The sequence below is a fragment of the Sprattus sprattus genome (genome assembly GCF_963457725.1).
Source record: "Sprattus sprattus genome assembly, chromosome: 9".
In the NCBI taxonomy this organism is placed as follows: domain Eukaryota; kingdom Metazoa; phylum Chordata; class Actinopteri; order Clupeiformes; family Clupeidae; genus Sprattus; species Sprattus sprattus.
Genome location: NC_137928.1, coordinates 25,323,549 through 25,339,458, shown reverse-complemented (window position 1 = coordinate 25,339,458; position 15,910 = coordinate 25,323,549). Strand labels below are relative to the sequence as shown.

At 47.2% G+C, this 15,910-nt stretch overlaps 1 protein-coding gene across 1 annotated transcript; it reads right to left on the bottom strand.

Moving 5' to 3' along the window:
* Positions 1-12,324: 12,324 nt before the first annotated feature.
* On the bottom strand, positions 12,325-15,410 carry fzd9b (frizzled class receptor 9b). The gene has a single exon (XM_080844893.1). It carries the CDS (start codon positions 14,786-14,788, stop codon positions 12,956-12,958), a length of 1,833 nt encoding a protein of 610 aa, XP_080701019.1. The 5' UTR covers positions 14,789-15,410; the 3' UTR covers positions 12,325-12,955.
* Positions 15,411-15,910: the final 500 nt, after the last annotated feature.

Sequence of the window (15,910 nt, the reverse complement as noted above, 5' to 3'; positions counted from 1 at the left end):
CCTAACTGGGTAAACACCTTATACATTTTCAACTTTTACTACACCTTACCACACTGAATGTCTCTCCCATTTATTTATGACCCTCAATTTCCAGCATTGGGGGCCGTAGAAGGCTCCGGAAACAAAAACAATGGACCACCAAAGTCCTGGCCAGCGCTGTCAGGAGTCAATGGAGCTGCTGACCGTCCCCCTCCACAGCCTCTCATTGAGCCATAAACCACGGAGGTACTCTGCCTGAGTGGTCTGGCCATCACGGCTGGAGATCTGAGGAGAGGGAGGCCAGCGTCTCGCACGCAGGGCCAGTGGAGGGTCAAGGAGGAGAGAGGGAGATGGGGGTGGGGTGGGGGGTGGGGTGGGTTGAGGTAGAGAAGAAGGAGGTGGTCCATGACACTGGTGGGTGAGCAGCATGAAAGGGCAACAGGTGCACAAGCAGCGTAGTGTAGTCGAGCAGGAAGAAGTAGAAAACAAGGAAGACGACGACGACGACGACGACGATGATGATGATGAAGAAACAGGCAATGATTAGTATGAATAGTAATTCAAAGCACAGTGTTGCATTCCTCATGGTTTTGGACTTTGACTGGAGGAATACTTGGGGTAAGGAAATAAATGTGCGTGCGTGTGTGTGTGCCTGTGCGTGTGTGTGTGTGTGTGTGTGTGCGTGTGTGTGTGTGTGTGTGTGTGTGTGTGTGTGTGATCTTTAGGATCTATTGGAGAATGAGGCCTTGTCTCCTTTGGAAGAAAGAGAAAGTGGGTCACCAGGGGAAGGTGCTTTTACCCTGCTCAAGAACTCACACTTCAACACAACCCTTCCTGCTGCAAAGGATTGTGGGGAATCCTCCCTCCGCCAGCCACTTTTGCTAAGACGTGCCAGCTGTCACGCCGCTATTTGCTGGAGGTGCGCAGACAGGGGGCCAACCTTTGGCTCCTTCTCAACCTCAATTGCAGATGCTCGTCTTTAAAAGATGGAAGCCACAGTCGCACCCCTTGTGCTAGCACAGAGACGTGGAAATAGCTGTCTTTGAAGTGCATATTCATTAGCTGAATAAGACAGCAAGAAGCTGAGAGAGGCACAGAGAGAGCAAAGGGGGGAAAAAAGGAGATGAGATGAAAGTTGCACCATCAAACACTGTGCATTCAGACGGAGGGAATATTTCAGCATTCCTCAGAGAAATCAGAGAGAGAGAGAAAGAGAGACAGAGAAAGAGAAAGAGAGAGGATCAACAGAGACTCATCGAGCGAGAAATGAGATATAGACAAAACAAGATGCAAATAGCGGCGAAGATAGAGAGAGGGGCCTATAGCCTAAGCCTTTGTTGACTAGACATGACGGGACAAAATATTTGGTGGAGGAACAAAGATGCATAGATCCCCCCCCCCCCCCACACACACACACTTTGGGGCATTTGTGCCCTGTTGCAAGGGCCTGTAGTCAATAGGGCCTTATACATGTGCCACTGAGATCAGATCAGTTTATCGTATCGTATTCGCGTGTAGGTGTGAAGATTTTCAAGGGAAACGGCTCTTGTCGTTACCTGTATACATGTGCAAAATGTAAAGCGGTTACATTGCCTCGGGCATGCGCAAAGACCACGGAGATGTGCTCCCACCTGGTTTGTTTACTAACAACATCAACGTGGATCCGCATCGCAGTGTAGTGGCTTAAAGTTCCCTTCTTTCTATCAGCATATAGTTCTTAATATTTTCTTTGAATAACCACTCTCGGATGGAAAGAAAACGAGTCTACGCGTGGATGTGTTTCAACAACGGTAGAAAACTGTGTTTGCTCCGTCTTTTACTGGACTCATAATTATATGACAGTGGTATTAGTTACAGTTGAGACACCCGAAATAACTTGCATGCGCAGCAATCCTGAGACGTGATTTTTAGTTTGCACATGAATACTAACGTCTTCTTTGATCCCAGGAAATTTGAGCACATAACCCATCTCCCTTACGGAGATATTGGCGAAAGTTAACCTACTTCATTGCAAACGTCTAGTTTTTCAAACGTGTCTAGTTTTTGTGCAGTAGTGAATAGAGTCTCAGTCTACTACACCATACATAGCATATCATGTTTGTAGAAAATGATTAAGGTGCAACAAATGCCAATAAGCATATTTCAATTAAATGATGCACATTGCAAGCAAAATGGTGCGGCTGGAGCACAGGGAGGGACAACGGTGACGCAGTTTGGATGTAGCGACAAACATTTATGTGCTGTAACAAACAGTGTTAACCAGTATGTGAGTAACGTGGCTTTAATTAAAACATAGCGTGTGTAATGTGTAGCTATTTCATTCCGTTTATTAACCTTTCCGGCTGTCTGTATTACTAGCCAGCAGCAGACGTAACGGAAAGGGAGCATTTTACTCCCCGGCAATCTCTCTACAAACTTCCATATAGACGCGGGATCAGCAGAGGAAAATCTACTTTCCTTTTGGGAGAAACCAGGCCAGTCGTTCCCACGACTACAGCACCTTGCAAAACGAATTATATGCGTTCCAGCAACAGGTGCTGCGAGTGAGCGCTCCTTCAGTGCAGCAGGGCGCGTTATAGAAGCCAGGCGAGAGCGCCTGAATCCTGACACTGTAGATGCTATTTTATTCCTGCATAGTGCTAAGACAAATTCTAAATAGAACGAAGGTAAGGCATATCAGCAGAGGTATATTTTGGTTACATTAGGATGGCTACGTTTATAGCTTGCGTTTTGGGCGCACCACAATGCCAAGAAGTTTGTCGCGACTGTAATGGCATATTTCATTGTGGGGGTGATTGATAGTTTAAGGCTTACGAGACACGGTGTTTTCCGATGTTTTACTGAGTCCTCTCTGTCTCTATCACACACACACACACACACACACACACACACACACACACACACACACACACACACACACACACACACACACACACTAACGGAAGCAAAAAAGGTTTAAATTAAGTGACATCCCTCAAATGTCGCGTCTCCCGCAAACCTGCAAACTATGAGTCAGCTGTCAGTATTGGAAGAAGCCTTAACGTCTCGAAGATGAAACTTCCTGGGTTATTTTGTTTGGTTAGGCTATTAGTTATATTTTAAAACAGCCAGTCATTGTAGCCTACCACTAATGGAATAAGGAATTTCAAAGAGTGAACTTTCTAGCCTCCTGTCACCGTCTCCCCCCAGTCACGCACGGCCTCCCCCATGACACATCGGCCTGATTTGACACGCCCTTTTCTAAGACGAATTAACGTGGTAAACCACCTCTCTCGAAAGGCTCAGACGATCGGCGGAAAAACTAACGGTTTACATCTAGACCCCTTATACATGAGGCAATTGTAACACGCTCGCGAGTTTCTATCGTGGTAGGCGCAATGTAACAGCTTTACATTGACGCATGTATAAGGGGCTAATCACATGACCGTTCATAACATCTTGTTGGTCCTGAAGCAGTTTGTGCCCTCTCTGATATAGGGTGTGATTTTTATGTCCTGGATTAAGAGGAGCGAACAGAGTGACAGCACACGTGTCACCAGTCTGAGACGGAGGGGAGGAGAGCGAGATCAGAGAGAAGAGTAAAGATAGACAGAGAGGGAGGAGAGGGCGCCAGATCAGAGGGAAGGGTAAAGATAGATGGAGAGGGAGGGAGGGCAAAGCAGCCAAGTGTTTAATGCTCCTCTCTCTCTCTCCTCTCCCTCTCTCTTCTCTCTCTCTCCCTCTCCTCTCCCTCTCCTCTCCTCTCTTCTCTCTCTCTCTCTTCCTCTCCTCTCTCTATTCCTCTGCCTTTCCTCTTTGAACGTTGCAGAAAGCAGGTCATGATGCTGCGTCGTTTTCTCGACTTTGTTGTCGTTTCTTTCCACTCTCTCTCTCTCTCTCTCTGTGTCTCTCTTGATCCGCTGCCCTCCTTTTCTCCGCAGAGACGTTGGTACTGGAGATTAGAAAGAGGGGTGCTGCTTGGCAACCAAATGAAAAAAGCAGGGCCTTCTATCCCTTCTTCTCTCTCTCTCCCTCTCTTTCGTTCTAAAGCATGACCTACATCGTCATCTCTGTCTTCTCTCCTCTTTTCATCTATTCCTCTGCCTCTCGAGCAGCGTGACCCAAATCCTCTGCCTGCCTGTGATCTTGCTCCCCCACCACTGGAATGAGACGCGCTGTGGCTTCAGTTTTGTCACTCTGCCCCCCTCCCAGTCATGTCACTGTCCGCCCCGTCATGTCACTGTCCCGCCCGTCATGTGACTGTCCCCCTGTCATGTAACGCCACTTTGAACAGCGGTGCAAAGGGAGGGGACGAGGCAGACACGAACCATCAGCTGGCACCAACAGCGGCGCTGGAGAAGAATCTAGGCCTTATGCCCTTGTTCTGTGAGCCCTCTCTCCGCAGACTGCTTTGATCTCCATCAGGTTTTTATAAAGGTTTTGAATCAATGGATCAATCCAAATCAATGCAGTTTTTCACCGGCAGCTTGAGCTTATATTCCCACCTTAATCGTTTCTATTCCTGCTCATGACATCATGGAAGGGAGGAGAATGTGGAGGGGAAGAAAAAAGATCAGGAGCGTGTGTAGCTTATCCCTGAGTGATCAAAGGCACAGCAGTAGTAGGCAATGGGAAATGCCAGATGAAACACACACACTAGGAAACAGCACAGAGCAACGACTGATAGTTCTGACTGCAGCTCCCGCTCTGTTTGGAGCAGTCTCTGTTGATTTGTAGGATTTGAAGGCATCAAACGATGCATGTGTGCTGACTTAAAAATTCGGCCAATTGAATATTTCTCAGAAGTCAGAATTTATACAAATATTTGATTCGGACCTTCCTTGGCACCAAATGCTGTCTTAGAAGTTGTTTCTTTGGACAGAGCCTTTTTCTCTGTCCTCCTTTCTATATCAGTCCTTACATGAAACATATATCATGTGTTCTACGCCATCTTTAATCATCGAACATGTGTGTGATATTGTGTGTGTGTGTGTGTGTGTGTGTGTGTGTGTGTGTGTGTGTGTGTGAGAGAGAGAGAGCGAGAGAGAGAAAGAGAGAAAGAGGGAAAGAGGGAGAAAAGGAGAGAGAGAGGTAGAAATAGACTGACAGCTCCTCTGATAGGACTGCTTATGAGATGAAAGCGACCAGATGAGAGGGGCTGAGGGCGGCAGGGCCGTCCTGACTGGCAAACCGATGGACAGGAAAGACAGACAACCCCGCTAGAGTCGATGGAGCTCTCTCTCACACACACACACACACACACACACACACACACACACACACACACACACACACACACACACACACACACACAAAGGGTATGTTTGCAGTGCTGCGCATAACTCATCACCATCATTGTAATGGTTTCTCTTGTTAAGATTTCTTCATGCTAATTTCCTCAATCTCTGTGTCTCGTCTTTGGACATCTTTCAAGGCAAAACAATCAATCTGTCGAACCACAAATAGTCCCACATTGTAGAATGCCTGAGTTTGGAGCCAGTCATTCCTGTTTCCTGATGTAAAAGTGACCACTGGCTCTCAAAAACACCACTGATGTCTGCTGTCTGGGACTCAAACACACCGATGTCCTCATCATTCGTACCTCAAGACTTAGTCCCAGGAGTCTGGTAGCTTTAGTTATCACTTGTCTTTAAATGGAGGCTGCTGTAATTATGGACATTCAAGTTGCTCTGGGACATCACAGAAAATCTTAACAAAGAGTTTACTGTTTCAACGGTGTTCGCTAAAAGCATTCTGGAAAAAATAAAACTGGACTATTCTGGGAATGTCAGAGAGTATTTATTTGAAAAATAAAATCTCAGACATTTCACTGAGATGTTCCAGTAAGATGTTTTTATTCACCCAAAACTATTTTTGGCCACAGCCGACCCTGAACATTTACTCAGATATCATGACATTACAAAGAGGAGTCTGAGGTAGAGGAAAACACAGGTAGAAGGAGAAACAGAGAGATATAGTGTGGGAAGGGGCGAATCTCTGTCTCTTTCCCCCTCTCTCTCTAATACAACTTTAATTGTGATGTGTTTTTGTTTCATTTCACAACTTATTTACTGTATAATCAACGGTAGCAGATGCCCGCTTGTAAACATTCCACATTTGATTTGAACTGACGCGGCCAAGATCTGGATTTGTCACTGCCATGTACCGTGAGATAAAGCAGTTAACCCCCCATGGATAGAGAAGCCGGGCTTTAGCCGAAATCGGGTTTATGCCATCATGTAAACGTACTGACAGTGTAGTAATTTAGGACATTTTGAAAACAATGATGACATTTTTTATCCAATAACTTTCTCCAATCAGCCAAAGCGCTTCCTGGGTTTGATATGACATGATGCTAAATGCTAGTTCACATCACTGGGGAAATTCTGTTCACCCAAACAACGTCTTGCAGATGCTGACAAATAAACAATTTGTAAGATTTATCTCGTCTTGTAGTGCCATTGCTTAGATGATAATCTCAGTTTTTTCCGAAACCGTGTGCATGACGATGTATTCTCAAAGCACTGTTGTCTGGATGCAAACCTTTTTGAAAACGCCAAGGTAAAACATTGTTTTCAAAACATTTCATAGTTATTTTTTACAGTGTGTTTGTTGGGGATAGAATGCCCTGTTGGTCTGAAAGTATACACTACACTAAACACAACCAGACACCAGCCACTGTGTAGAAGTGATACTACAAGGCGTGAGTTTGTGTTTGTGTGTGTTTATTTATAGTGCGAGCCCATTACTTTGAGGCGGGAGTTCTAGAACACAACTGTTTCCTTTTCACTTCTTTACATCATTCCAGAATTGTTCAGTGCAGGCAGAGTTGAACTGTCAAACATATGCAACAGAGCTGTGAGCCCATTATTGCATCACAATTCAGAACCTGTGGTAACTGACATTCTAATCAAAACAACGTGACCAATACCAACTGACCATACATCAGTGAGATCATACTGCTTGAAGACCTTACACATGTAAGTGTCACATGATGTATGCATAAGTGTGTGTGTCTGTATGGGTGAGAGAAAGGGGGGTGGGGAAGTGTGTGTGTGTGCGTGTGTGTGTGCGTGTGCGTGTGCGTGTGTGTGTGTTGAAGAGGGGGGTGTGTGAGTGGTGTGTGAACTCAAACTAGCGCATTTTCATGGAAAGCATCTCTTTGGGGCCTGCAGCTTTTCAGTGGTCTCATTTACACATCAAAAAGAGCCAGGAAGGGAATAGCACTCAGGGGGATGGGGATCACAGTAACGAGGGATGCTTTATTCTTTCTCCCCCTCTTTATTTCTCTGTCTCTCCATTCTCTCTCTTTCATTCGTTCTTGTTATCTCTCCACCTTTACTTCTCTCTTTTTCTCTCTCAACACTCCCACTCCACATCTCTCTCACTCTCTGTTCCTCTCATTGTCCCTCTTTCACTCTTTCTCCAACGGGGGGAGTGTGGGACTCAGTGGTCAAGGGTGTTGGCCATGGGCAATGCTTAAAGCGGGAGAGGGGGCCCATCCCATAATTCTCCCCTGTAATCAGACTCAAGGCAGGAGTGTGAAGTGTCTCTGTTTTCACACACCCAGATCACAGACTATGCTGAATGCACACAACCGCGACAGGACATTTCCCATTCAACTTCAAATGTTTTCATTATATATAATCGAAATCTATTGAAATTATATTGAATTAAAAAACAACAACATTCTATTGTGGTTAACTGAACTGTGCGTCGCCAAACACACATCTCAAGAGACTGTTTCTGAATGACAGGGAAGAGGCTTGATTTACCTCTGTGTGTGTGTGTGTGTGTGTGTGTGTGTGTGTGTGTGTGTGTGTGTGTGTGTGTGTGTGTGTGTGTGTGTGTGTGTGCGTATGAAGCTGCACGTGTGGTGTGTGTGTGTCTGTGTGCAGTGCAGGTGTTCTTGGCAGCATCTCCTCTCCCCCTCAGACACGAGCACATCCAAGCGAATGGGTGTTAGTTTGATTGTCTGACTCAGATCCAACGTCCCTGTAATCTGATCCCAGTGAAACTCCTGTCTCTCTAGCAGTAATCAACTCTTCCCTCCCCGTCACACTAGTCACAAACACCAGCATGGCCGTCCACTGTGCAGCTACCATTGACAGTCTTATCTATTTAAATACACTTTCTAGCACAGAACAAACATTTCAACAACATCTGTTGTCCTGCTGGCCATTACCCTCGCAACACACACACACACACACGCACGCACAGGGATACACACACACACAGAGACACACACACACACACATATACACACTCATACACTATCTTATCAGGGGAATTGAGTAAGATGTGTCCTTGGCTGTGTTTGAGGCTGGGGTGGGGTGTGGGCGTTCTGATAGACCTGTAGGGCGCATGATTGGGGAGGGGGGTGTTGGAAAGCCTTGGGGAGTTGAGTAGAACATTTCCTGAGCTGGTTGTGGTGTGGGGGATTGGGCAGGAAACTGATGAGAGAATCAGGAGACATGAGGGAGTTTATTTACACCACCAATGACTGTATGCTATCCTCACTCACCCTTTCTCTCGCACTCACATACACACACACACAAACACACACACACACACACACACACACACACTCTCTCTCTCACACACACAAACATAGACTCTCTCTCTCTTTCACACACACACACACACTCTCTCCATGCTCCCTCAGTCAGTGACACAACTGTTTACTTGCTTCCCTTTTCTTTCTGCACCTGTGTTACACATAAAGACACACACACACACATACTTTACATATGAACACAAACACAAACACACACACACACACACACACACACACACACACACAAATTCACACTCTCTTGTCTTAGTGTGTTCATAAATATGACACATAAATATTTACATTATTTCCCTCTCTCCCTGAGGTGTACATCAGCGTTTTACACATTGGCCTACCCATGAGCACACATACACACACACACACACACGCACAGACCGAGCCTCCCTCTCTCCTAAACACCAGAGCCTCCCATTCCCTGTCTCCAACAAAAACAGTGGGATTTTTTTGTGATGGTTAAATGTAGCCAGCGTTTTTTCAAGGCGAGATCTCAGCTCTCCCTGCCAGAGCCCAGACAATAGCAGGAGAGGAGACAATGACCCGGGCCAGAACACAGCCCCAGAACACGACCAGTCCAAACACACAAACCCAATGTCAGAACAAACATTCCTACAGCCTCTAAATTACTAATGGGGGAAATTCAAACCCAGAGGTTTACGGCATTGTTTGCAAAACATCACTCAGGCAATGGCAGAAGAAATATTGAAATGTGGATCACAAATTTGTGTGGTAGCCTACTGTCTATCATATTGGAGTCTGCAGTGTGGGAGGAACATAACGCCTGATAAATGGGTTTGGATCTGGGTTTTGGCCCACATGCTGACACAGTAGAACCCTACTGCAGTGAGAGAGGGCGGGAGGGAGGGGGTGTTCAGTAAGCACAGATTTATCTATGTCATGATTGTGGGAATGGCAAAGCAGGGCATGTGTGCGCCTTCTGAGAGTACCAAGCAGGAGCTATCTTAGCATAAACCAGATTGTATAACCAGCTCTTCTTTCAGCAAAGAAGTGTGTGTGGCAGTAATGTTTTGGAAAGCTACACCAACCTAAATTATCTTTTTTATATATATTTGACTTGAGTTAAAAAATGATGTTTAGTTGTAGTGTATGACTTGGGATGAAGATTGTGTTGAGTTTCTCCTGTACAGAGCAATCCTTTTCGGCGCCTGGCTCCTAGTTTGGTTCTGGTTATACCAGGCTAATCCTTTCCAGCACCGCTGAAATTCTCAATCCACCACTGTTTTACGAGCAGATTAAACTAAAAAAATTAAAGATACACATAGCAAAATTACGTTGACGTGACAATTACCATTTTCACTATTTAGTATTATCAATGGCGCAGTATATTTACTTAAAGAGGTCCATATTTTTTTGACTTAATTCACTCACTTGACAACTTCAACTGCGCCAGGTTCTAGGTCTAAAACCACCTTTGATGAATTCACATTGACTGAAATTATATTATTGTTAACTGCAGTTAAACCAGAGGTATGGTCTCCCTGTGCCCCTCGCGTCAAACGACTAGCCACACTCCTGGTGAAATCATGACATCTCGGCCGGGAAGGTGAAACACAACACCGCCACCATCATTGCGTCTTTTCCATGCCATCACTGCCCTTTGCGCGTAGCAACGTAGACAGTGACACGGAACTAAATTACCTAGTAATTTATTCGGCCAATGGTTTCCACTTGACTGATAATGTGCCAGAGTAGCCCTGGGCAGAGGAGAGATTTGACCTCGCCCCCAAGGTGTCCTCCACGCCACGGATATCATTGTGGCTATACACCACAGACCTGCTAATCCCCGATTACAAATACAATCAAGCACTGACTCCCTGTACTCTAATCACAGTATTCAGAGATTAGCTATACCCAGTGTCCGTGTTAGAAAAACCTGAACCCCACTTATATTTAACACCACCAAAAAAGAAGGGGAAACATGCTGCATCTCATCTGTGATGATTCCGGCAGCATGCTATTCAAACTCAGTCGAGTCTCCAGATCAAGCATGGCAGAAAAAACTGGCATTATTTGCATGGCTAGGCGAGATCAAAGGGCCACAGAGGAGGGAGGCCGTAGCCTGCTGGACCGACACATAAAGGGCGCACCAGAAGGGCTTTAGTCGTCTCCTTAATGAAATGTCTGACTCGGACAATTTAAGGGTGGCGATGCTAGCGGTATTACTTCGGTGCCTGCTCTGTCGCACGTTTTACATATTCTCTTTGAGGTCTTGCTCAGGAAAGTCTCAGGAGAAACCACGGGAACTGAGAGTGCTCGGGGTATCAAGAACATAACAGTTGCATCATGTTCAGGGACGTTCTTAGAGACTCTTGGGGCCACCTAACATATCATTGCCTTTTACTATGCCTCCTTGTCTCTTCAGTATTTCAGTGTAATCAGGTTATTTACATTGTTTAAAACAACAAACTATCCTACTGCCAGTTATTATAACGCAAATGATTTTCAAACCATGAGTTTCTCGATCGTAATGTGGACATACGAAAATTCCTCAATGCAGGCGGCAAGAATGAATATAACATAAATAGTGCTAAACGCACACAATATGAAACTACCATTAATAAAGCAGCCGATGGATAGCATGTATGTCAGTAGATCCTATCAATACAAAACCTGATTAGATTTACTGTGCACGACCCTGGTTGTATGTGCAATACATGTTACTCTAAAAACTAACGATGAACAGACACTCTGGGGTCCATTTTTTGTATCCATGGGGGCGTTAGACCCCCCTAGTGAGGGCCATGATTTAGCCTCCCTAAACATAAATGCGTAGTGACGTCTCTTCTCTCATGCCCAAAGACGAGGGGGGAGCCAACGGGGGCACGGGAGCAGGCTTTACGCATCTGTTTGCACCAGGGCTATTCATGGCGAATCTATTGAGAGCTGTGGCTGAATGAGGCTTTCATGTCCACGATTTGCATATGAAACAGGGCAAGCTTTTAGCTGCTAACTTAACCACTTCGCCCTAAATATTTGCATTGCTTTGACGCAGCCGGTTTCATCTGTCTATACTAGATACGTTAAGGCCTTATCCTATAAAATGTGTAACTTTATGTTTCTCCCCAGTTCGCAGCGCACTGAAAGAGATGTTTATTTTTAAAAGTGGTGTGTGGAAAGCTGGCTGCCATTCACTGGGAGAAAGAGACTGATTCGATTCAGATAACATGCGATTAGGGTAATAGAAAATCCTTCCCGTGGAATTCCAGTGAGACGTCAATGGACTCCACATCAATAGATGACTTCTATTTGCGCCACTTTAACGAAACTGCTGGCTACATTGACCGGCATTTGGGCACGGCATGCTAAAGACAAACGTACAAAAGACTAGTCACCGTTTTCTCATAGACACCTTTACACATGTCTCTTTTACCAGTGACGTTTTGCATTCTTAAATGTAGGCTGCGGATAAGCTTTCATCGTTGATTCAAAGGGGAAGAAGTATACACACTCATTCGCAGACACACACACACACACACATAGAAAGAAACAGAGCGGGAGAGAGGCCCAACATTGCCGTGGTGCCATGGTGCAAACTGATAACTCAGCCACATGTTTTAACATAGCACTCTCATGACAGCCTTTGCACAAATAAGCCAATAAGGTATTTCTAAATTCAGGCGGGCAGATTGTTTTCACACGTGGCGATATCCCGTCAGTGTTCATTATTTTATCTAATAACTAATAATCTGCTTGACTAATGGTCATGACTCCGGAAATGGCGTTCGAAACAGTCTTCAATCACGCACGACAATGAAGCACGTAAAAGCATGACATAGTTGAAAATATATAACGCATTTATTATCTTTTTCCTAGAACATTTAATTCGTAAAGGCACTTCCCTTTCACTTCCCTTGGCTCTCAGTTTTTACACAACTGTGAATATATTTCAAACATCTGACAAACCAAAACGAACAGAAATTAAATATGTACAATAAATAACGATAATATATCTTACATTTACACATACTGAAGTGTTTTATAGAGTTTCAAAAAAGAGTACAAGTTCTTGTTTTCAAAAATCCATGCAAGGTAGCCTTGCTTTGCAAATAAGTTTTTTGTTGTTTTTGTATCTGAATTTCTTCTTTTGCATGTTTACTATGAGTTTCCCTTGATCTTGTCCAGTTTTAGTCCCAGAGTCTGCCAGGCGGCTATCTCTCAATGCCCAGTTAAAACACATATAGTGCCAACATCAGTGAGAACTGAGAAGATGTCTTCAGTTCATCTTTGGGAGGGGGCAAATCACCCACAATCTGCTCCCAAACTGTCCCTTTCAGGTGGGGTCAAAGTCTCCCTTTACAGCTTTGTGCGTTCAGACACACAACACAAGCACACATGCAACACCCCCCAAGCACACACACTCTCTCTCTCTCTCTCACACACACACACACATAACTAGCTTGCCTTTTAAACATGAGCGGGTCCATCTAGGTAAGGGTCAGTCTTTGACATGTGTAGCACCACTGCAGGTGACTTATAGTGGCAGTGCGTGCCGTTGCAGCTGGGCACGCCACCTACACCACCTCCTCCTCCGATCCCCACCAGGCCCCCAGACACCCCTCCGCAGGGCTTTCTGCTAGTCCTGTCGGCCAGCTTCCTGCTGCACAGCCCCTGCCAGGTCTGCAGAGTCTTGGAGCTCCACACCCACACGCCGCTTGTGATGCCCACCACCAGGGACATGAAGATCTTCAGCATGAACACGCCGACGGTGGGCACGGACTCAGCCAGGGAGCAGTCATCGCTGCGGCGCCCGGGGAGTGCCATGCACTTGGACTCCAGGCCGCGGAAGGCCCAGTAGTCCACGTTGAGGCGCTCGTAGAAGTAGCAGACGATGACGCAGGTGGCAGGCACGGTGTAGAGGATGGAGTAGACGCCGATCTTCACCATCAGCTTCTCCAGCTTGGCGGTGTTGGTGCCCTCCGTCTTCATCACCCGGCGGATGTGGAACAGTGCCACGAAGCCCGACAGCAGGAAGGAGGTGCCTGCCACCAGGTAGAAGGAGAGCGGCACCAGCACAAAGCCAGTCAGCGCCCCAACGTCCATGCTGCCCACATAGCACAGCCCTGTCAGCTCATCGCCCGCCACCTTCCTCATGGTGAGGATGACGATGGTCTTGAGCGCTGGCAGGCCCCAGGCTGCCATGTGGAAGTAGGAGCTGTGTGCCTCGATGGCCTCGTGGCCCCACTTCTTGCCGGCGGCCAGGAACCAGGTGAGCGTGAGGATGACCCACCAGATGGAGCTGGCCATGCCGAAGTAGTAGAGGATGAGGAAGACGATGGTGCAGCCGGTGCTCTCCAGCCCCTCCTGGATGATGTAGAGCTCGCCGTTCTCGCGGTCGCAGGCGATGTTCTCTGCGCCAGCCACAGAGCGAATGATGAAGGCCACCGAGTAGACGTTGTAGCACATGGAGAGGAAGATGATGGGCCTCTCGGGGTATTGAAAGCGGTGCGGCTCCAGGAGGAAGGTGAGCACGGTGAAGGCCGTGGAGACGAAGCAGAGCGTCGACCAAACAGCCATCCACACGAAGGCAAAGTCCTTGTCGCGCCGTGACCAGAACACGTCCACCGCCGGCGAGCAGCGTGGCGCGCACGAGCCGCTCTTCTCCACGAACTGGAACTTCTCTGGGTTCTGGCACGAGCCCAGGCCGCCAGGGGCCCGGCCCCCTACCCCACCACCGGAGCCTCCACCTCCGGCACCCCCGCCTGGCGGACGCTGCCTGGGTGGAACAGGAAGCATGCCCTCCCCTTTCTTGCCCTCCACCTTGGTGTCGTTCTCGGGGGCCTCCATGCAGAGCGCCTGTGGGTCATTGCGGGTGGGCAGGCGCGAGCAGTCCAGCGAGTCGGGCCAGGAGTAGTGAAACTTCTCCATGATGGGCGAGCAGCGCTGGCGGGCCTGCTCACACATGGGCCGGCAGGCCGGGATGGACGCCGACACCTTGTCGGTGCACATGGGCGCGTAGAGGGAGCAGAGGAAGAAGCGCAGGTGAGGGTCACAGCCGTACTCCACCAGCGGGGCGAACTCCTGCAATTTGATAGCTGCCTCGCGCTGGCTCTCATGCGCCATGAAGTTGGGCATGCGCGTCTCGTTGTAGCCGATGCCCTGGCACATGGGGATGGTGATGGGCTCGCACTTGGCCGGCTGACCCCGCTCCGGGTCGTACGAGGCGATCTCCAAGCTGGACGCGGCCAGGACCAGCTGGCACCAAAGAGCGACCACTACCTGCGCGGTGGAACCCCACATGCTGCCTTCTCAGTCATGCATTGAAAGCAAAGGGAAGGAGCGGATGAAGCAGTGACGCCAAAGCCGCCTCGGCATATGATGTCCCGGGCTGAGATGGATTCAAACAACGAGGGTAAACTCCAGAGCTAGCTCTCCTTCATTGCGTCCCGCTGGAATGGGTCCAAACGCACTCGCCCGCAGCACACTCGGATGCTGAGGGGGAATATTCTGTCCAAGTAAGCTAGTGCCGTAAATAATTCCCCTTGATTTTAAAGAAGCGTGTGTGCAACGCAGCACCTCAAAACGCGCGCTTCCCCACGGGACTCGCCAAAACGACACTTAAACTCTAGTGCTTTACCGTGAAATCCTGGAATTCTTCATTGGCTTAACTTTCCAAAGAAAGTGAAAGTACTTTAAACTAATCTGTGATTAGAGGTAGTTTACCGATTTAAAACAGTGGTAACTTGCAGGAAAACAAATAACGGCACTCAGCTTATACATCGCCTGTACTCTTCACGCTGTTAGCTGTGAACTACATTTGATATCCACACGCATTGTAACGCAAATGTAAGCGGTGGGACTCACAACAGAATCATTGTGCGGCGTGCTGCGAGTTTCTTGAATGGGTGGCAAACGTCGTTGAGTATGCCTCTAGAGTCTTCCCCCTCCGAACGCTCGGCTGAACTAAACTCCTGTCTCCTCTTCGCCCAACGAGTCCTCTCCCTAGCGGGGGTGGGTCGTCGTCAGTGACGCAGCGTTTGCGACCCGCCCACCATGTACCCAAGAAGTCCGTTTTTTTCATAGCAAATACACTAAATTTATATTCATGACTTATGTATTTGACGCAAACCGCTCAATATCAAAAAGGCGTCCCAATTGCAATTATAGCCCATTCAAATTATTTTCAGTCTACATGCTGGATACTAGTATGCCTAAGATACAATGTATGCATTCACCTCCAAATACAGCAACTATTTTTTGTATTTAATCAATTTCGGCAGAGAATATTTATGTTTTTGCTGAATGCAACCACCCATGAACAGTAAGTAACCAGTTACGTGAATGCGTCCAACGAGGTCCCAAGAAGTGCCAGAGTAAATGCGCGTCCCGAATTCCCCTAAAACTTTATTATTAACTGTACAT

Coding starts and splice junctions, on each gene's coding strand:
- fzd9b (XM_080844893.1), bottom strand. CDS start 14,788: ATGTGGGGTTCCACCGCGCAGGTAGTGGTCGCTCTTTGGTGCCAGCTG.